Genomic DNA, 21,722 nt, shown 5'->3' with positions numbered 1-21,722 from the left:
GAACTCCGCCAATCAAATTTCAAGTAAAAAGTCATATTCCTCCTACAGACAGCCAAAATACCTTCAGCAAACCTGATTTGGTAATTAGATTTGACAAGCCCTATTATCTACAGAACACCCACTGCCATTAACAGCTCCATTCATTTCAAATCACTTTATACAACCAAAAAATGGGTAAAATTAAGAGGAAAGACACCTGTTTAATTGTAACCAAATGTATGCATAACAACAACTTATACTGACTTCTTTCTCAATTGTATTCAAATATGCCTACAACCAAATCCCACAGTATTTATATATAAATTGTACAGCACACAAGACTACTTAGAGAATATGAAAAAATAAAAATATCATTTCTAAAACAAATAAATACACTAATAGGTTTTGTATTATGACCCTACAATAAATACTAGGCTGTGTCATAACAATGGAGATAAATGCCAACACTGAGGAACTTTCATAGAGATGACTGAAATACTCAGGCTGTGATTTTATAGCATGGTATTTTCAATGGCTATATCACTGAGTAACAGAAAATTGAATTGCTCTTGGAATCAAACAGGAAAAAAACTCTATCTTCATGTTGTTGAAGCCACACGCTTCGTGCAACTCTCTCTACCCACTACTTCAGCTGCTGCAAGAAGGCACTGGACAAATCCACTGTGGAGGTATTGAAAGAGAGAGCTGATTGCACTAATAATGCTGTCTCGAAGTCAGAAAGGAAAGGTGTCCTCAGACTCAGTGAGAAGGAAGGAATGCTCCGAAAGAATAGATAGACTTCATCATCTTGAAGAATAAATGCTACTTTCCTTACCACTGAATATAACAGCAATACCCATTTCTCTCTCTTGACTTTCCTTGCTACTGATGAGATGGTATATTTTTTAATTCCTCCAAAGTTTAAAGAACCTGCTAAACAGCAACAAGAGCAACAAGAACCACTTTCAAGTAGGTGTCATCCAGTTCCTCACTGACTTCATTAAACAGGGTAGGGATTGAAATGAAGGTATACAGGCAAAATAAAGCACTGCTTTGCATTCTCTGATAAGCGAAGTGACAAAAGGGGATTTTATGAGACCTTTCTCGCACAACTCATATTTTAGAGTGCAGAGTCATATAGTACAGCCAGTTAAAGGACAATAGCCATAGCCAAGGTTGCTAGGTTTGGCTCAAGATCTGAGCCGCTGTTCCCTGGTGTGCAGGATTGAGAGAATATATAGTATCTTGACACCTGCTGTTAGCAGCTACTTTAGGGAATTTAAAATTTAATTAACCTTCATAGTAATCCATACAAGATTTTATGTAAGTTCAAAAAGATGATGTAGAAAACTTAACGTTTCTATTTTCCTTATTTTTCTACCTGTTAACCCATGGACAACTGATGTCAGTTGAAAAAAAGTGCCACACTTTCATGTGGATAGCTGTTTGGAAACATTTTACAACATAAGCAATTTGTTTCTAGTGAATTGCGAAGAATCCCATGACTAGCATGTTTGGTCTTTTCTTAAAGCATAAGGCCACACTGCTCACAGCAAAACTTTGTAGAATTACAAGGCCATCCAGTCACTGCTGCTGTGACAGTACTGTGAGCTGAAGTTTCCTGAGGCTCTACAACTCTGCTAAAGACATGCTATTGCATTGGTTATTCAGTATGCCTGTAGTTATGCTCCCAGAGCATCAGAAAATGTTGTGAAGCCCTTCTTCCTAGTAAGTGCCTTTTAAAAGTAGTAATTTACAAGCAAAATGGGAAAAAAGTAGAAACGTAGGGTGGCATATGGCCAAACTTTTGACTTAATTTCACCACAGGTTGCTTTTTATTTACAAGCGGCTAATCCCCTCTCAAACTACACAATAGAGCAGCTATTGGCAAAGGCAGGCAGATAAAATTGGCATGCCTCTCTATTGTTCTTGCTAATCTGAACCATTAACAGAAGGGTGAGAAGGCTAGTTTTGTCATTTAAACAGGCTTAAATCCTTTCTCCAAATGAGCTTTTGTCTACACAGAAGAATGCATCTAGGAAATTTAAGGGGTTTCTGTTAGTGTTGCATTTCTCAAGTTGACTTGGATACTGGAATACCAACCTGTTTATTTGGCCCTCATACTGTAAATGGAAGAATTATTTCCAGCTGTCAAAACCAAAAGGGGTTCAACTTGATTAAATTATTTTTCAGAGGTGAAACAGGATGAGATTATAAAGTGCTAAGAAGCAACTATTTGAAATCCTGAACTGCACCTGTGCAACTAAATCTCCATTTATACAGGTGCTTTTCAAATTGGATTTGAACCTTTAAATTCCCTGATTCATCCCCTGAAAAACCACAGAAGCTCAAATAACTAATGAAATTCAGAGACAGAAAGGCTTAAAATACTTTCAAGCTGTGAAGTAAGGCCTAAGACTAACTATGTTCTTTGATTCATTGTTGATGCGACACATCAAGCATAAACATAAGTTGCACAATCCAAATGCCAGAGGTCATAGGGTAGCCAGTAGCTAAGTAATTATTTTTTCTTCAGCGCAGGAGAGGTCATCACCTGGCCCATAAGCGCAATACATAACTGAAAACCTGTGGAAAAGAATGCATTGGTTAGCATGATCAGGTTTTGTTTTGCTTTTTACCTGGCACATCTTGCGCAGATATTCAACGTGACCTTTGCTTGAGGCTCAGCCGTATAAGCACTTCGAGTTTGATTGAATTTGCTCCCAGAAGACATCACACTTGTTACTCCTTCCATTCTTAGATCATCAAGATCCTCTGCAACAAGATAGAATGACTGGATGAACACACGATTAAATTTCTAGCACTAAAGGTGCTTCACCTGTAGAATCACTGAAGAATGGAACAACTCAAAAATCAGGAAGAAAACACACACAGTTACTTGTATAATAATAGGAAAAGACATTTCAGAGCATTTTTATGTATATATATTATCACCCTATTACAAGGGGTTCCTTGAATAATATTCAGTACCACTTCCATGCATATTTTTTCAATCTTTATTTCTCTGGTTCATTTAAAAAAACTTGTCATTGAGAGACGCTGTCTAATAGCTCCATTTTACATAGGGCATATCAAAGAGAAAATTCTTTTTTTGAGTGTATGGTTCTCCACTGAGTTTTTTCATTGTCTATTCACTTAGCAATAAAAAAATATTGCTAAAATAAAAGTGGTCTACTAAGCCCAGAAAATGTGAAATGGATAAATATATCACATTGAAAGAGACCATAATGTGCATACTTATACCCACCATATTGCTGTAATATTGGGGCAACTCATAATAATAACTGGATTTTCTACTACTGTAAAATCATTCCCATTTTGCAGGAAGACAGCTGAGGCTCTCAGAGAATTTTTTTCCCAAGATCACACTGGAATAGTGTGATCTCAGTTAGGCTGCAAATGAATTATCTTGGTTTACAGTCAGGACATTCTTTAGGGATAACCTGTATATTTTTTGCTAACATAAAATAGGCAAGTTCTGTATACCTAATGTAGCCATAAAGACCAATTTTCAGTTGTTTGTAATTTGGTTAGGTCCTAGCTGAAAAGTAAATAAGCAAAACACTGACTAGCTGTTACTAAATGAGCACCAACCATTCCATGTATTGACTGATGCATGTGGCTTATGGTATACAGTATGTGATCGTCTAATTAAAGTGTCTTTCAGATAATGAATACACATGTATTTTCATATATTTATAAACATATAAATCTGATGTTAAAGGATCTGAATGGAACAGAAAGTGCATAAAGGCAGACTTTAAATCCCGAAAAGTCACAGAGAACTTTAAAATCAGAAGAGGCAACGTTCAATTAGAATTTAAAATACACAAGTATTTATTATAGATACACAGTGGAGTATCAGGCTCCTCTTCATACACAGAAGAGTGAGATACAACCCCTTGAATCATTACCTGAAATATTTCTGGTTGCCCTTTATAGTTCATAGACACTACTCTTACTACTGTGCTTCAAACTCTGGGCAGTATGGTCAGATTTTCAGGGTTATGCCATGTTAACAACACTCTTTTTGGGAGACACCCATTTTAATAAGCAACATCCAAGAACAGCAAGGCTAAACTTAAATGAAATTTTTGTGACTCAAGTCTTGAATTAGATTTTCTTATCTGTAATGTTTTATTTTACTGCTTAAGAAAACTCTACTGCCTCCCAAAATTTGTTGGCTTGGTGGTATAAATTGACAGTTCCACTGAAGTTTCTGGCATCGATTTATACCATTTCCACACCTTTTTCTTTAAATTTAATCTATGGTTAATATATGAACTAATTCAAAGGAACTTGGAAGGCTGTATGATAAAGAACTATGAAATCAATCATCTATGAGTCATTTCAGAAAAGGTATTACATATTCGGAACACATTATGTATTAAAATAAATACAGTTTAATTGTGCTTTAAAGAGGTGTGAAAAGTTCCGTATTTTTTTAACAGATGTAAACCACTGGATGGATTACAGTTTAAATGAAGTTGAAGCATATGCCTCAGGTTTTTTTTCCCCCTAAACAGATGTGATTTCTTTAAATGAGGTTTTCGACCATTCTCTGCTTGATTAACTTTTGGCTCTCTGATGACTAAGACTGTTTCAGTAGAGCGATGGCATAGGCTGCCCTCTATCATACCTTTTATATTTGCACTGTATATCAAAACCATGCCTTTTTTCAGTTTTCGTCAACTACCAACATTTTTCTCTCAAGACAAAATTAAGTGAAACTTTGTGCAAGAAACATGGATTTCAGAGGTGCCTATAGTTGTAGCTAACAACTATTGATTTATCTTCACATGCTGTTAGACCAATAGCAGTAATGTGCATGCTAAAATGTAGGTTTAAAAAGAAACCCTACATCTTACAGAATTGTTAATTTTTCTCAAGGATTTTTCATTGATCTAATTCAGCATTGGATGGAATTTGTCCATGGCAAGCTACAAAAAGCTCTACCAAATGCGAAGAATAAGTGCAGTGTTTGATTTAGCTTTGATTACTGCATTTCTGCCTCAGTACTGAATAGTTTCAGCTTCTTCTGGATGCCTCAAATTTACAGTGCAGATATTGCACTTTCTTCTCACTAAAGCAACTGGGCCTTGAGAAACTGCCTTGTTCCCAATACCCATAACTTTGGATAGGAATTTTTGCATTGTAAGCAAGTTTACGTGCCATCTGACATTCTTCCTGATTGACCACATTCATTATTGAAGGCCCTTAATTAAAAAAAACCGCAATATATCATACAGTAATTTTAGTACTAAACTGTGTGCGCACGCACATGTATGTGTATATCGTTCAACAATTGATGCATGTTTTGCAGCACAATATTTGTTCATGAATGAGGATGATATTAAAATAAACACAAACAATGAGTGCAATAATGCATTTTAAGAATAAAAAAATGGTTTACAAAGGTTCAGATATTTCTATGCAACATCAGAAAGAATTAGTCTTAGCAAAAAAGGATTTCATTGAGAAGTCAATTCAGCTACAAGGTCTGGAACACTGAATCTTTTCTCTTTCTTTGTATTCTTTGCTAGACCAACTAGTGATGATACAGCTGAGTGGTTCAGTGATTTTATTGAGCAGCAATGATGTAATTCACTGAAAAAAGAGAGAAAGAAAAGCCAAGTTGATGACTGCTTATGTGATGGAAGACAAGAACATTGTGAAACTTCTCAAATCCCTAGGAAATTGTTACCTAACTTTGTACGGTGATAGGCTGGAAGTTCAAATAAATGAAACAATCTCACTTGTGCTAATAAAAGTTTGTTATTTTAATGCATCACTGTGCACTGTATTTCTTTGATTTAATGTTAACTCTCTGCTATTCTCTACATGAATAGGGTACGCGAAGACCTTACTTTTGTCCTATAGCAATTTCCATTAAGTGGGTTTTTTTACTACACAGAACATATCTACAAACCAAACAAAAAACCCTTACATTTTTCTCAAATCAGCAATTCAAAAAAATAAATTCACACAGCTGCTATCTTCATGCATTGTTATAACAATACACAAAAATACTTAAACGTGAGATAAAGATCACAAGTGTAATATAGCATAGCACAGAACCAGATGTTTTCTATATTAATAATAATGCTGCACTAAGCTAAATTCTGTGATTTTTTTATAGACAAGTTTCATCAAAAAGGGAAGGAGAAAAAGGGTATCTATTTCAGCTAAACAAGAATATAGCCCAGTAACAAGGAATTGTTTTTAAACCGGACGTTGTTTGTAATTACTTACTTTCTTTTGGGGGAGGAAGGGCTGGGGAGAGGGAAAGGGGCACTAATGCCAAGTATTCTAGAAACTGTGTAAGATTGCTTAATGTCTTGGGATGAGAGGGTGTGGAATCATTTTACAAACTTCTCCGACAAGGCTCGCACACCATTCACTTTAAGGACAGAGCTCTTCTTATGCAAAACTCCTATTAAATGCAGGGAAAGTTCAGCTGCACAGAAGGCTCACGTAATCAGGTTATGCGCTACATTGTTTGATATGATCCAGTCACTTTCATCTCCTTCCTCAATTATAAAACATGTAGTAATTTCCCAGGAGTAATTCAAGAAGTAGAAGGTGCAAAGCTTGAAAAAGTCCTGGTTCATCTTTACAGAGGTTATGACAGCTCACAGTTTGTTCAGTCTAATGCTAAGAAAAGCACTAAATGTTTTCATATGAGAGTAAAAAATTCAGATATTGAATTCTGATTTATGTTGTTGCAGGCCACCAGTCAATTCTGATGCACCAGTAAAATAATGCCTCTTTCTTTGAAGCAATGAATTTGTCAAGACAGTGTTCTTGCATCATGATAGACATTGATGTATTCCATGTACATAGCGTTGATTTGTCAAGGATTGTTGACTGAAGTAGACTCCTAATACGCTCTACTACTCTCATTAAAAAAAAAACAAACAAACAAACCCCCCAAAACCAAAAAAGAAGTCAACCCAAAAAACCAAACCAACAAAACACTACTGCCGATAGCAGTTCTGCTTGCATTCCAGGAACTTACGCTGCTTTATATGTCATGACTTGTATATTTCTTATTATGTTAACCAATCCTCTCTGTTTTAGATAAATTTTCTTCCCAATATCAAGCGAGCCCAATAAAAACCCCACCTTATTTCCAAAAGGACTGTTGGGACAAGCAGGAATTAAACTTCCAGACAAAGAAGAACCATTAACCTAGAACACCTGATGCTCCACTCCTGAAAATGATATTTAATCATTTACTTCGACAGAAGCAAAACTGGAGTTATGTTCCTTAGAGCACACTTCAGTTACCTTAGACATCTAAATACACTAAAGCACTGGCTCACAGAGCTCCTGGTTATTCTCCCTTTTTCCACTAGGTGGGATATTTGTTTACCACAGAAAACTTGCAAGCAAGACTGATGGAGCACTGACTTAGTGGATGCAGTGTCTGGGCTTCAGACCTTTGCTCCAAATCAGGCAGATGAACTTGCATTATGTCCTCTTATCATTCCCTACTGGCAATCCTAAGAGAAATGATCTAATATCAACAAATAACCAGTGCTCACCCACTGGTTCAGCAACAATAACTGACTATATAGCCACTGGTGCTCCACACCAATAGTGATTTCAAACACATTGGTCTAAACTATCACCTTGGTAGTTTCATTCAGTACTAAAGAATTATTTCAAACACTTTACTTTTACAATAATGGGAATCTACTACGGACTGGAGCACATTAATTACTTCTACATTTCCCATAAAATAAATTTAGAATATTTCATTTGTTACATCACATTCTATAATGCATTACTGCAACTGCCATAATTGTACAAAAGTACTTGCACTATAATAATAATATAGAACTGCAAAAAGGTCATAACGAGAAAATCCACAAAAAAATTCTGGACTTCAGAAGGCATCTAAAGGAATGTTTTTAACATTTTCCCTTGGCAGACTTTTTCTTTTTTTGCACTTTAGCTTTAAATAAAACAACTTTTAAAATCAAAAGCAAATTTTGATCAATATTTCTAATCAGCTCCAATTCTCATGTCATTTACTTATGCACCACTATACTTATTTCAATATGCAATTCAGACCTCAGTCCAACTCTGCATTCTTAAAGAAAACCACCAAAAAAGCTTTGTCATAATAATAGAATAAGCCATGTTTAAATCAGTAAGCTTTTTTTCAGTCCTATCAAAGCATTAGAAAGGAATACATATTTAAAAGGTTTCATTTTGGTTTTAATTTCACTTTGTTTTTTTATTTTCTAACAGAGAGGGACCAGCCATAATATTTTTCAAGTGTATTTGGTTAACATAGTACAGATGTTCCTTACAATATCCAAAATATTGAATTTCACATTACATTGTCGCTTACGTTTTTCTTCATTAAATCTATTTTGAATTAAAGTGATAATTTGCATGCTGTTTATATGAAGTTTTACAAAAATGAGTCAAGATGAATAGTAATTTATTAATTCAGTAGTACACCTCACTAAACATAAAGCAACTACAGTGAATTTTCAGCCAGTCAGAGAAGATATTAAACTGTTTAGCTTTGTATGAATCAATTTTTGCACTGAGGGCTACATTCATATTTCTTTGCATCCACCTAATTTATTCCACCAGCCCCTTGGCAGGATTAAGCTTAGCTGGCTGTCAATGGAAATTCATACACTTTTTATTGAAATGAAAGTTGAGGCAAAGCATAAAAATTACAAATAATCTTACACCAAACATTTCTAGTAACACTGAACCTTCCAACAGCTTTCTTTTGAAAAATTGTTAGTACAAGCATTTCTGGAGTGCCAGTTACCAGAGCATCTCTATGCTCTCTTCCATAAACCTATCTAGATCAAGGATTCCCGCAGTGGAACTATCTTTCTTTCCCCAGCTTCTTTTTTCCTTTTTTTTTTTTAAATTAAAATGATAACATTCCAAATGCAGTCAAACACCTTACTTGTCCTTCAGAGAATCTTCTTCATGAAGAAACACACTAAGAAGCAAGATGCTTACACAGCCTAAATTTTCCATTGAGAAACTAGCGCATCTCCCATTTTTAAAAAAGCACTTTTCAGTCAAGCACTATACTCAAATGTACCCAGCTGCAGACCAAGCCGTTGTGTTATCAAAGTTCCAGTTAATTTAGGGACTCGTATGTGAGTGATCTCAGACTGCACAGTTTGGGCAGGCAGCGGAAAGCAAAGAGATCTTTAAACTCTCTGTGTGCACAGGCACATTTAGCAAAGGATACTTAGTATGTTGTATGTGAAAGTTCACAGTAAGGTCTAGGTGCATTAAAGTCCTGACTGAGACAGTAACATATCAGTAATTCTATGATAATCACCAAAACTCCTAGATAACAAGCTAGAAGATACAAACTGTGGATCTTTGTTATTGGTCTTCAAACTTCTGCCTAGCTGCAAAGGGACAACTGTCCTCCTTGTTACCTCTGCTAACTGTGAATCAAAGATAAGAATAAGATGGCATCCAACAACTGCAGCTCTGCTGTTTCCTCCAGTTCCATCCCTCTATCAACTTGCATTGTCCTGAGACAAGACCATCTGTTTTGTATCACTATCCCTATTTTGGCCAGACACTGGGACATCTGGAAGACTGCACTGTCTACACTCAGAGAAGCAGACACTGAGCTGGATACTATCAGCATACCAATGGCATCACAGCTGACAGTACATGCTCTTCCTCACTCATTGATTAAATTCATACCACTGACGTCTTTAGAGAGAGGGTAGAACAAAACTTTTAAATATAATTTTATCTCTCCAGCTGGGTCAAGCAGATAAACTAGCAGGTATGTCAAAACAATCCCACACATCCAATAGATTAGCCAGGTACTAAAGTCCCAAATAAACCACATAGTTTTCCAATAATTTTTTTACTGAAGAGAAGAAAATGCTTTTTAAAGAAACTTTGGGTTACTGAAAAACCTGTGTAGTTGGGCGTGTTGTATAGGTGCTGCTTATTTTGTTAGATGGTTTTGTGTAACCCACCAGTTCAGTGCACTATCAGGTTATGTTTGCTCATGCTTTTGGTTTGGATAAGAGGAAACTAGAAGGTTTTTGGTTTTGCCACAATGCTTGCGCAAGCATACTGCAATACAAGACAGAGAGCTGGCTGAAATGCAAAATAATCTAGTGGTACATAAAATACATGTGGTTGCTAAACTTTCACTGAATACTGCAGGACATTATTGCCTAAATAATAAATCATGCATTGCAGCATGTTAGTTCATGTAATGTTAGCTCATGCCTACTATCTTATACATCACAGAGATACATTTGCTTTTACTAAGCATTACTTTATCTTCTGGATATGAATTAGAACAACACATTTCTCCAGAGGATCTCATTTCAGAACTATAAAACCATGTGTAAACAAATCAGAGAGTGTTACCTGACAATTCTGCTTAATTGTTAATCATGACTCCAGTGAACTCCAGTGGAATTTGCCATTGGCTCCACAGACTGAATATTTATCTAAAATATTGCAGGTCTCTCTCTTTTGCATTTTAGCTCCTTAGTGTGCGAGTTGTGAAAGTCCCATAGATCTTGAGACATGTTTAACTTTGAAGTCCACAGCAGTGGAACAGAATGTGAACCACATCCCCTGATGGCCACTGTATGCCTTTCTCTGCAGAGCATAAAAACTAATGGCTAACCATCCAAAGCAATTCTATCAATTGAGAGGGAAGCAGAGATCCTAGAATGGAAAGCCAATTCAACATCAGACAGCAAATGTTCCTCAAAGAGTTGTAAAAAAATAAGGATGAAAGAAACACAAAACCTTAGGAAGCACAATTGTCATATGCTGGAAGGAGGCAGCAGAAAAAAAGTACATCGTATCACAGAAGATAAATTACTAATTCAGCATATTTTCCATCTCATAAAGAACCATCTGTACTAAATTACTAGAGTGCAAGCAGCTTGACTAATAGATAACCTAAAAATGAAATGAGGTCACACTTGCAGTACAAACCATATCAACAGAAGGAACAGAGAAAATAAAAAAAAATTAAGAAGTCTAAACTGAAAGCATCTTCAACAATATACAACAGAGGAGATCTATTTCAAACAAAAAGAAAACAGGTAGCATTGCACTAAGAAGAAAGGTCAACACAAAAAGGCCAAGTGATTCATGGTTTTTAGTCTTCAGGTGCACTAGCAAAGCTCACTGGCCCTGAAATACTATTAGCTCAGGTGGTGAATGAATGAGGTCAAACTACAAGGTGCTAACCAGTAGCTACTAAGGGTGCAGGTTCTGTAATCCAGTAGCTTGTTCCCAGTGAGAAAGTCCCACTAATTTCCATGCTCTTTCCCCTTTCTACCATTCCCAGTGATATTGATGCTTGATTCGTATGTGACCCTGGTGTGAGCTTATTCAGGGGAAAAATATTACGTTATTGCTGAAATCTTTTGCGTTAGTGAGCTGTACTGGCACACCAAGGGGTTATACAAGCATTAACGTCAGTTTAAAGGAAACAACAGGAGCATACAGCCCTGCGTGGGGGAACAGAGGAGGAAGTAGGACCACTTTCTTTAAGGAAATAAATCCATTATATTCGGTTAGGCTCAGCCCATCTCCCAGAACTGTACCCCAAGGCGTAAAAGCATTAGGTATTTAAGCAACACTAACAATTCAGAATATGAACATGTTGCTACAGGACTAAAGCACCAGAAGAAAAAAAAGCTAGATGTTTATCAAAGTCAGAAATAAAAGTAAGCAAGACATCATTTTTACATTGATGGAAGGATACCCCACCTGCAACTCACCCCTGCTGCTTTTAAGGACCTTAAAACTTAATGTAATGTTGCTTCTCTCAAGACACAAGAATCAAAGTTTTTCAAAACAGGTAGTATATCAAAATTTTCAAGTATGTATTCAGAAAAGCATTCCTAACATATTATCAAAATACGATTCTTAACAGTATGTGTTACCACATTAAAGATATGATTTTGGATTTTTTAAAAAAACTGTCTTACATTTGCCAAGTAATCACTGCCTTTCAGGTTTTTTTCTTATTTCACTGAGTTATGCCAAGCTGATATAATCTAATATGACCGAACTTGTAAATGATCTTAACCTGCTTCTTATTTTCAAGCTTTCTTGCTACCAATAGTGTCTTACCGTCTCATCACCTTTTCTTCATCTGTTTTAGAATGCCTGAAATACGGTAATGTACATGAATTAAATGACTTCTGATGTTATGATATGACCGTACAAAAATTTTTTTAAGTGAATGCAGTTTAATGGATGAGTCTTGCTCTATTAATAGTTGAAAGAAAAACTGAAGCTACTTTGAAAGTTATCACAGAGAGGTCATCGACGTGCTCAAAGAAATTTTCAAAACTTAATAATTTATCAGTTTCATTATCATGGATACAAATATTATTCTGAAACTAATGTACAGATACATTTGTTCATCCATAAAATGACATCATATCAATTCAACTGCATTCCTCCAAATGCAGCACCCCTTCAGTTTCCCAAAATACAGGAAACAGTTTGCAACACCTGAAGTAATACTTCAGCAGATCCACAGAAATACTTTTTTCAGCTCCCAAATGATATTTTCGGTTCTCTATGAACACTCAAAGTTCCCTTTCAGATGAGTACCCCAAAACAGTCCTGAGCAAGAACCAATCCCAGCTGTCAAAAAATCTTACTATTCCCTATCACCTGAGCAGCTTAGTTTCTAGACCTTCTCATAACCCTTTCAATAAGCACCCTGAGTAAATACCCATAGCAGCTAACATAACTTCCCATCACACTAGTGAAAGTCTCCCATCTGTTTAATGTTCTGTTCAGGTATCACCTACTTATGAAACATTTATCTACGTGAAGATTCAATATAATATGAAATATTGCCAAATTATCACTCATTTACAAGTTAGAAATTACGTCCATTATAAACAAACCAAACCAATATAATCCAAATAAATTCCAAAGAACAGGTTACCAGAAACAGAATCCCCAAGGCACTGGTGGTATAATTACAATGTTTATAGAATTTGGAAGTTTTCACAGAAGAGTTTTGATTCCTTAAGCAAATACATTATTCAAGCCTTTTCACCAATGCTTTTGAACACATCAATAGACAATCACTATTCAAAGATGAAAAAATAACTATTGCTCAGCAGGTAGACCTTAACAATATTTTGTCTCTGGTAACTAGACATACATTTAGAGCAAATTTCACAAAACAAGTATTATTTTTATCAGATCATTATGTGAGTATTCATAAAAAACTGCAGCAATAAATTCAGCCTAATTATTTGTGACTGACATAACCCAGTTGCTATCCGTTTCCTGAAAAATGTCAGGAAAATTAGTTCCTCTCAGAAATACTCAAATATGTCAAAAGATTTTTCTCTCCCTCTAAGGGCATCCAAGTAAGCATGAAAAACTTTTGATAAAATCCCCTGCAAAGACACATTTCCCCATACAGCCAAATGGAGACACAGGTCTGCAAACTATTGTCAGACACCTTGCCAAGTCTCCTCTATCCCAAACATTACTCAGAGTACTTCTGCAGTTAGGTGATAGTGATTGAATAATTAAATCTGTGACATTCTGAGGAATTGTCTCTCCACAGTCATTAATTCACCTTTGTCTATGGTCATATATATACTAACTGAGAGTCAGAAATAGAAATTAAATGATACATGAAATTCCTTTCTATATGTAAAAATGACAACCATTCACTCAGTTTCTGAGTATCCTAAATAAAATATAGAGTAATCCATGTATCAAGAAAAAGCATTTGACTGATGTGCTGGAGTAATCTTTTAGAGATGTGGCAGGTGAGCAAAAGGAAACAATTCCACAAGTAAGCATTAATTAGGAGTGATGGTATTCTCTATCTGTAGGAGAGAAATGAGGACTCTGGTCCACAGTTCAATGTTTTAAGAAGGAAATATATGTTGAGTTACAGTTTACAGTTACTTTTTAATACTGTAATAGGGAACTACCACAGTGAATGGTAACTTCTCTGTGAGGCATATGCAGGACACCCACCCATCTCTGTAGTGTTTTGTGGATGAAACTGGCTGATTTGCCTTCAGGTGCTCAGAAATCTACAAGCAATGAGAGTAATGTTTCTACATAAAATCTGTAAAACATGCACATGGTCAGTATGGCTAATCTTCTCAATCTCAAAGTTTTATGTTTTCAGTTGAGTTTAGTTAGGCAAAAGATTATGTATGAGAACAAAACTAGTTATCCTTCATTTGCATTTCACATAAACCATAAATAATGATTTATAATAATGAACAATAACAACAAATAACAATAAATGTAAATTTTATATAATACAAATGTTACTTTTTCCAGCCTACTGGACAACACTTTAATTCTCTGAACAATCTTGAAACTGAAATTTCCCATCAGAAGAGACTTGAAGCAAGACTAAGACAGGATTATATGCAATATTACTTTGGTACTTCAATGTCAGCGTTTATAGTTTCAAAATTGGGAAAACTTAAAAGTCAGTAACATTTAAAAATTCTGCAATAATGTAGGAATGTTTCGGAGAAAAAAGAAAGTATGGACTTTACCTTTCTTGGAAAGGACAAATATGTGACTATCAGGTTTTTTATTATGAACTGTGCCTTTAAGAACAATTTTGTATTCTTATTGTTTCATTTACAACATCTTTTCAAGTTTTTATTCTCAGCATATTGAAAAGAAAACAATCTCTTTATAAGTTCTGGTTTTAATAAAATAAGGGGAGAAACCTTTTTGAAGCCACAATTGGATTTGTCTCTCTTTGCATCTGGTTAAAAATCAGAACTGAAAAAATCCTATTATTTGCATATTTATTTATATTTAATTATTCCCAGGGCTGTAAACTTTCTCTGAAGAGAGCTAAAACAATGGAATGACTACAGTTCTTTTCATTTCTATTTTATTCCTTCAGTACTGGATACTTCAAAGATACACCATTTCTTTACAGAGAAGAAACTTGGGCTACATCAATGTTACCCAGAAAACAGTAAGCCAATAAATGTAACCTTTTTGTGTTCAAAACTCCTCCTTCTGTCACAAAGGCACACTGTAACCTCAACTGCTCAGTCCAGGAATGTATAAACTTTAAGCATTTAACATCACATACATACATACATATCCTATTAAATTTTCATTTCTTTTTCAGCTGTGCAATATCTCAATATTTTGCTAACCATTTCCATCCTCATTTTTATATATTCTTCCAAAGGTGACTCACCATCTCTCTTCCCATGATCACACTCCCTCCCAGCAAAACCTTGGCTTTATATGCATCAGTGGCCAAACTCGTATTTCACTGCAGTGAAGCCAGATTTAACTCTTTTAAGTGTGCTTCCTGTGCAGCTTATTGTTCCAAGATAGTGATGATTTAAGGAGCAGTTTCACAATCAGTTTAAGCTAACCTAGGTCCGCGCTGCCACTGAAAGAGTCAGACCTGCCTGTCTCCCACTTAGCGGACTAACACATCCTGTCCTTAGGCTAGCAGCAGCGCTTGTGTGGCCCACAATGAGCTGGGCCAGGGAGCTCATCTGTCTGAAGGTTATCTCTTTTTTGCTGGGTTGATCTTTGGCCCAGCTCAGACTCACTCTTCAACATCTTCCTTGAGGTTTCTTGCTCAGACATGGACTGTTTTAAACAGGCAATCAGAAGAGCTGATTTTAAAATACAGCTTAACATTTTTTCAATTCAGTGTCTGGTGATATACAACCAGTTAAATTAAACCAGGTTCATGGCTGGTTATTGAAGTTAAAATAGAGGATACCACCAGGAAGGATCTTCATAGAAAATAGGAACATATCTTCCGTCACCCTGAAATATCACTTATTTTCCTTAGAATGTGAAGCTGAAATCCTGTAGGCTACAATTTGAGAATATATTCAGTAGATATTAGAAATTAGTTTTAGGAGTTATTTTAACACCTCTTGCTTTGGATTTCGTTTATGCAACAAATATTGCATGTAGTATCTTGAGATCATTGAAGTAGTAGGCGAGTACAGAGACAACATAGAGAAACTGCCAAATCTTTCATAGCTACAAAGCAAATGGTTAGAAGATAAATTTGCTCCAAAAATAGATATTAAGCTTAAACCAACACGCCTTCTGACTACAGGAAAAAAAAAAAAAAGTGTAATAAGGACTCAGAATACAGAATTACATACAACAGCTTCCAATGTCAACTCATACTTACTATAACTCTGTAGACTCCAAATGATTTAATATCAAAGATAACTCAGACGCTTATATTTAAATCTAGCATGTTTCCTCTTTCTTACCTCATCTTTGTCCATGGGCACACTTTTTTTTTTAGATTTGGTATTTGGATGTATTCTTACTGTACTTGCCTCTCCCTCACCCTCCCAGTCCTCATTAATTATGCAAAGGATCTAATAACTATTTATGACAACAGACAGACATCCTTCAGCTGAAATGCTGCTTTAGGTCCTTTTTTATTTATTTTCCAGCATTCTTATTGTGTGGTGTTACTAACTGATGATTAATCCTGATTTCTCTTCTTATTAATTCTTCTGGTTTTTAATTTCTCATGTCCTGAATTCTTTTCAGTCTCCATTGACTCCCACTCCACCACTTCTCTTGCAGTACAGCCTTTGCTACATTTTGGCTCTTTCTCATCTTTGCTACATTAATAGTCAAAATGTCCTACATGTAATAATACTTACTGGCACTACATTCACATACAAAGAACTATGTCTTCATGAATGCTGGGTCATTAAAGAAAATGCAAGAAGAGAAGCTGGTAGCACTACTTTTGATGTCAGCAGGTGCACTGCAGTTACTACAGTGATGTGTCTAAGCTAGCACTGAACTTGCAACCTCAAGGTTTTGTGTGCCACAGTAACCCTGTGAATCACAACAATGGCTAATGAGCTGCTGGGTCTGCTCAAAATTGCTACATACACATTATGAAAGCTGGCATTGCTAGCGGTATCCAACTTGGACTGATTGAAGCTCTCTTTTGTTTGCAGGGCAGTCACAGCATTCACTGCAGTATTCATAATTTTACCTGATAAAAGTTCTGTCATGTAATTTGTTAAGACAGCAAAGTAGACAAATGGGATACTTCAAATTGTAGGTGGGCTGAACAGCTGTTTAGAGGTGCTTTTATTTATTTTTTGTTTTCAACCTCTCTCTTCTCTCATTTTTATCAAGGCTTTCTAAATCTAATTTTGAGTATTGCAAGTATCAGAAGAGTTACCTTTCTGAAAAAGTATTTGTTCTCTTTTTACTTTGCTATAAATAATCTTTTACTTCACCCTATTCTTTCTTCTACATGTTTATTCTTCCTCCATCCTCTTTTTTGCTTTCAGCAATTATGACCATTAGAAAAAATGTATTCCACTTCAATTTAATTTTACAAAACAGAACACTCTCAGAATCTCTTCACGTGCAAAAGACCATTAGAAAGAATAGCTGGCCAAGCAACAGCCTTTTAATATATGTTGAATCAATTGTTTTCAAGTAAGAACAGGTAACAAAGTTTGGATTTTTTCATGTTATTTACTGTTTGTCATACTATTTACTGATTGCAGCATTTAAAATGACACTTATTATTTTTAAATTCAATGTCGCATTTGATACCATATTCAACAGTAAGAGCACACACCTTGCAACAAACAATAAAATTAAAATTCTGCCTGGTCAGCAAAAGAAACACAAACAAAAAAAAGGTCAAGGTACTTATTCTGTAAGCAGCGAATCTAATGAATCTTGAATTCTTAGGGATTTGTGTTACACCCCAATAATTCTTTCATGTTATTTTCAGCTGTTTCCCTTCATATTTCTTATAGTATCCTCGCCCTAGTAATTCTGCCCATCTTCCTTCTCTTCCTCTCCTTCATTAACTCTAACAGCTTGTCCCAAATTGCTTGAGCAAGTCAGCAGATGCTTTGTTTGATTCAGAGCCATGATACTGATCAATCTGCAACAGTACCTCTTTAGTTTGTACTGAAGCTTCAGGGTGGTTCTAATGAGATTGTCTTCTATCCAGATACCAATTTTCAGGAAATTGGAAGAAATTTCATATATTAAAGACCTGTCAAATTCTGTTGAAATTTGTCAGCAGATTTAAGTTAATAGGACTAGAACTCAAGGACAGATGGACATACCTTACAAAATCATACAAGTGCACAGAAAACCAGCCTCACAGGAAACCAGAGGCTGAAAACTTACAGGGAGAAAAATGATATACAGAGGATATCACTACTGGTTAACATCACACTAAGCTCCTGGCTTCGCAACTATGTGACTGTGAACATTTCTACCAGTTAAATACACACTGGATAAAACAAGCATTTCCCTTTTTATCAGGTTTCAGTAGTCGCAGTTTTATAAGCTTTTCTCCTTGAAATATCGAATGTATGAGGTATCAAACGTACACCTGATGATGCTACCAGCCGAAACCATCTTCCCCTCCTCTGACAGACACTGCTGCTCTCCTAGGCAGAAACAGGCTTCCTTAATGTACTGGGCTGAAAACAACAGTGATTCACAAGCTGATTTACGAGCATATCAGATGTCTCTGCCCTGAGGACTTCCGTGTCTATTAAAGGTGCAGGGCAAGGCAGATGGCTGAGGGTGGCAATAACTTCACCCAACAATCTCCTGCTGCAAGTCTGTCAGAAGCGGCACAAGAACCCATTTATACTCACTAATGATTTTGCACGCCCTTTTTCATTCCTCCTCCAAAGTGGTATGCATAAAACTCTTCAACTTCTGTCTGTCTCCAATCACTTCCTTCTCACATTTTCCAACCATCTTCCCTTCTGCTTGTATCCACTCTGAGATGAGGGTGACTAGAATGGAAAGCCTTTATACCAAACCAGGATAGCTCACTGGATACACACAGGGACAACTGAAAGAGACTTGAAAGAAGTCAATTTCCAGAAAATTCTTCACTTGTTTTTCGTCTTGACCAACTTGGATATTTTTGTGTAATGTTGAAAATATCATTCCATTTATCACCTACCTCCCAGTAGACACTAATAATATATTAAACTATAACAGTCTAATAGAGGTACTCCACTGCTAGTGAATTGCTAAAATAATAAATATTAAAAAGCATCATGCATTTATTCACTATCATTATTTTGCCACATGGCGTGGCGCTTAGTTGCTGGCTGGGGTTAAACCACAACACAAACAAACCTGTAATTTTCCATGTCACAAAACTGATGCAGGTAACGTACAAGAAATTACTTATATATTTATAATTCTTGGCAGTTCTTGGAATGGCAGGGTACAATAGAAATGTTCTGATGTATGCTGATAAAATATGTGGGTCAGAGGATGTTAACAAGCAAAAAACAGAACTTAACTGACTATTTATTCCCAATGAGACACTGAACATGCTTACAAGCTCCTGAATACTGCTATATCATGGTCATAACTAATCTTCACACACAGGTGACCTGAAATACTGCATAAATGTGATGTTACACCACTAAGAGTCGAAGTCTAACTTACAGTTACAAACTTTCTGAAATTTAATTCTGTGGCAAAGATACAAGCAAAGAAATGTGATTTTGCCTTGCATTCACAATTCTATCAGCAGAACCCTTCCTTGTACTAAAAGGTTTTGTAAATGCTGGCAGCTTCCCCTTTGATGCAGCTTGATTACACCAAGAAAACATCTATTTCACAGCCAAGATCCATTTATTTTCTATTGGGCAGACTGCCTTTAAGGAACAATGCAATCCTGGGGGTACATACACTGTTTATTCTCTATCTAAATTTCAGCTTATTTTGGTAACCAAACATGCAAAGGGACAATAGCTGAGAGCCCATCCTGTTAAAATATGTAAAACCACAGACAGAAGTATTTGCTATACTGTTAGTTAAGGAATGCCTCTCTAGAGGTGAAAAGAGCACAAGCTCTTTAGAACTGAGCAACTGTTCTGGGCCACTGAAAACAGAAATGTAGTTTGATGATCACCAATGGTATTCCAGATTCTCATCCCTTCTTTTAGGAAAAGCAGTTCTGAGCTGATAATGAAAAGATAACTTTGGTGTTACCTGTTCAGTATTTCACATGTTTCATGCTAGTATCCTTTCTAGTTGAACATCACCAAAAGTATTTCAGTGATAAAGGTCTTCACACTAACAGTGGAAGACTGATGTTCAGATGCCCATGTTAATCTTTTCAGCTATATTCAAAAGTATTTTATCATTAAGCTTAAACATCTTTCTTTCCAAAAATACCAGGTTTTCCTACCCAATCCAGAACAGATTTTACTCCAGCTTTCCTACTCAGCAGCAATCATTTTGGTAGGTCTGTCTCAGAGACAGTGAGGTTGGAACCTGCTTGTTGCCATCACACAAGCCTGAGAAAGCATCTGCCCCTCAGAGCACAGGGCCTTGGAGTTTCCAAGGAACTGGAAGCTTGCAGTTTAAAGAAGCTCCAGCTCTAACCAAAGATGAGGTTTACATGCTGCACACTTAAGTCAATGCCATTACAACCCTGTCTCCTCACTGCAGAGTTTGGACACGCACTGTGCTTGTCAATTCTGAGATAGGTGGCCCAGGTCTGTAATTGCACAAGCCACACAGGGGCTGCTCCCGAGCCACAGATCTTGCCAGTCCCATGTGGCTCGGCCGTGAAATCGACATTCTTGTCAATTTCACAGCTACTGTTAGCAGGGAAACTGACAAGAGTGTCAATTTCCCCAGCCTGCGGCAGGGAAATTGGGCACTCAGACAAAGAGCAAATCTAAAAATTCCTGTTTCAATCTTATTTGGAACAAAACATTTAAAGAAAATAATAAAAATGTCTGCTATTCAGCCCACTTTAACATTCACACTTTTTCTCTGAGGCATGTCTAAATAGTCATGCGAGTTATAAATGTTACAACTTCAAAACTAAACTGCATTGAAAAAAATAATCTGCTGCTTTCAGTGATCCCCAGGGTACAGGGAAACACGAAGAAAGATGTAACTACTTGTCACAGGAAATGGCCTATCCTTTCTATTAACAACAAACTACAAGAATGCTACAACATTCATTCTTAAACTGCAGTTCCTGACTTCAAATTTATAATCTTACAGGAATCTTCCCCTTCATGACAATGTGTCAGGAATAATACTCTATCGTCAGTAATAAACAGCAAAATCCTGCAGTCACAGAAAAGATGATATATGCATATATGAAAAGTACATTATATATACGTACATATATATGTGCATTACAGACTATTCTGCTGGAGAGGACGTGAGGTCATTCATATAAATATACTGAACTTCAGATGGAAAAAGTGACATATCTTTTCTCAACAATAGAGACCGTGATTCTGCAGATTACTTAATCTGATTCTGCAGACTTGCTTCAGTCATCTCCCTGAAAAAGTTACTTAAGATAGAGACATTTGTGACAAGAACAGCTTCAACCATTGAACAATCTCCACAATATGACTATTTTTCAGTTTCTTATAATAGTAATAAATATTTGCAATTTCAGTTTATTTTTTCCTTACTTCTTGTACCTCTCAAAAGCATTTTAAAAAAAAAAAAAATATTGTCGAGTTAAATAGTTTCATCCATTTTCTAAGGGTTAGGAACATAAAAGTATGTTTGTCCAAGTTAAGAAAATTAAGTATCTATTTCACTAAGGAGGTCTTTGACTTCAGACACTGAAGCAGGAATCCAAAATTTTGTGGCAAGTCATGAGAACTTCATTGCTAGCAGACACCTTCTTGACACTTCTA

The 21,722-nt window shown here is 36.1% G+C and overlaps 1 protein-coding gene across 1 annotated transcript in view; it reads right to left on the bottom strand.

Moving 5' to 3' along the window:
- C2H8orf34 (chromosome 2 C8orf34 homolog) overlaps positions 1-21,722 on the bottom strand; it is a 161,585-nt gene that overhangs the window by 44,505 nt on the left and 95,358 nt on the right. Inside the window, exon 8 of the mRNA XM_075705998.1 lies at positions 2,619-2,754. Within this exon, the coding sequence (XP_075562113.1) occupies positions 2,619-2,754 (136 nt within the window). The remainder of the gene's footprint in view (positions 1-2,618; positions 2,755-21,722) is intronic.

The sequence above is a fragment of the Pelecanus crispus genome, chromosome 2 (assembly GCF_030463565.1).
Source record: "Pelecanus crispus isolate bPelCri1 chromosome 2, bPelCri1.pri, whole genome shotgun sequence".
NCBI lineage: Eukaryota > Metazoa > Chordata > Aves > Pelecaniformes > Pelecanidae > Pelecanus > Pelecanus crispus.
The sequence above is the reverse complement of the archived record's forward strand: the minus strand, read 5'-3'. Positions and strand labels throughout refer to the sequence as shown.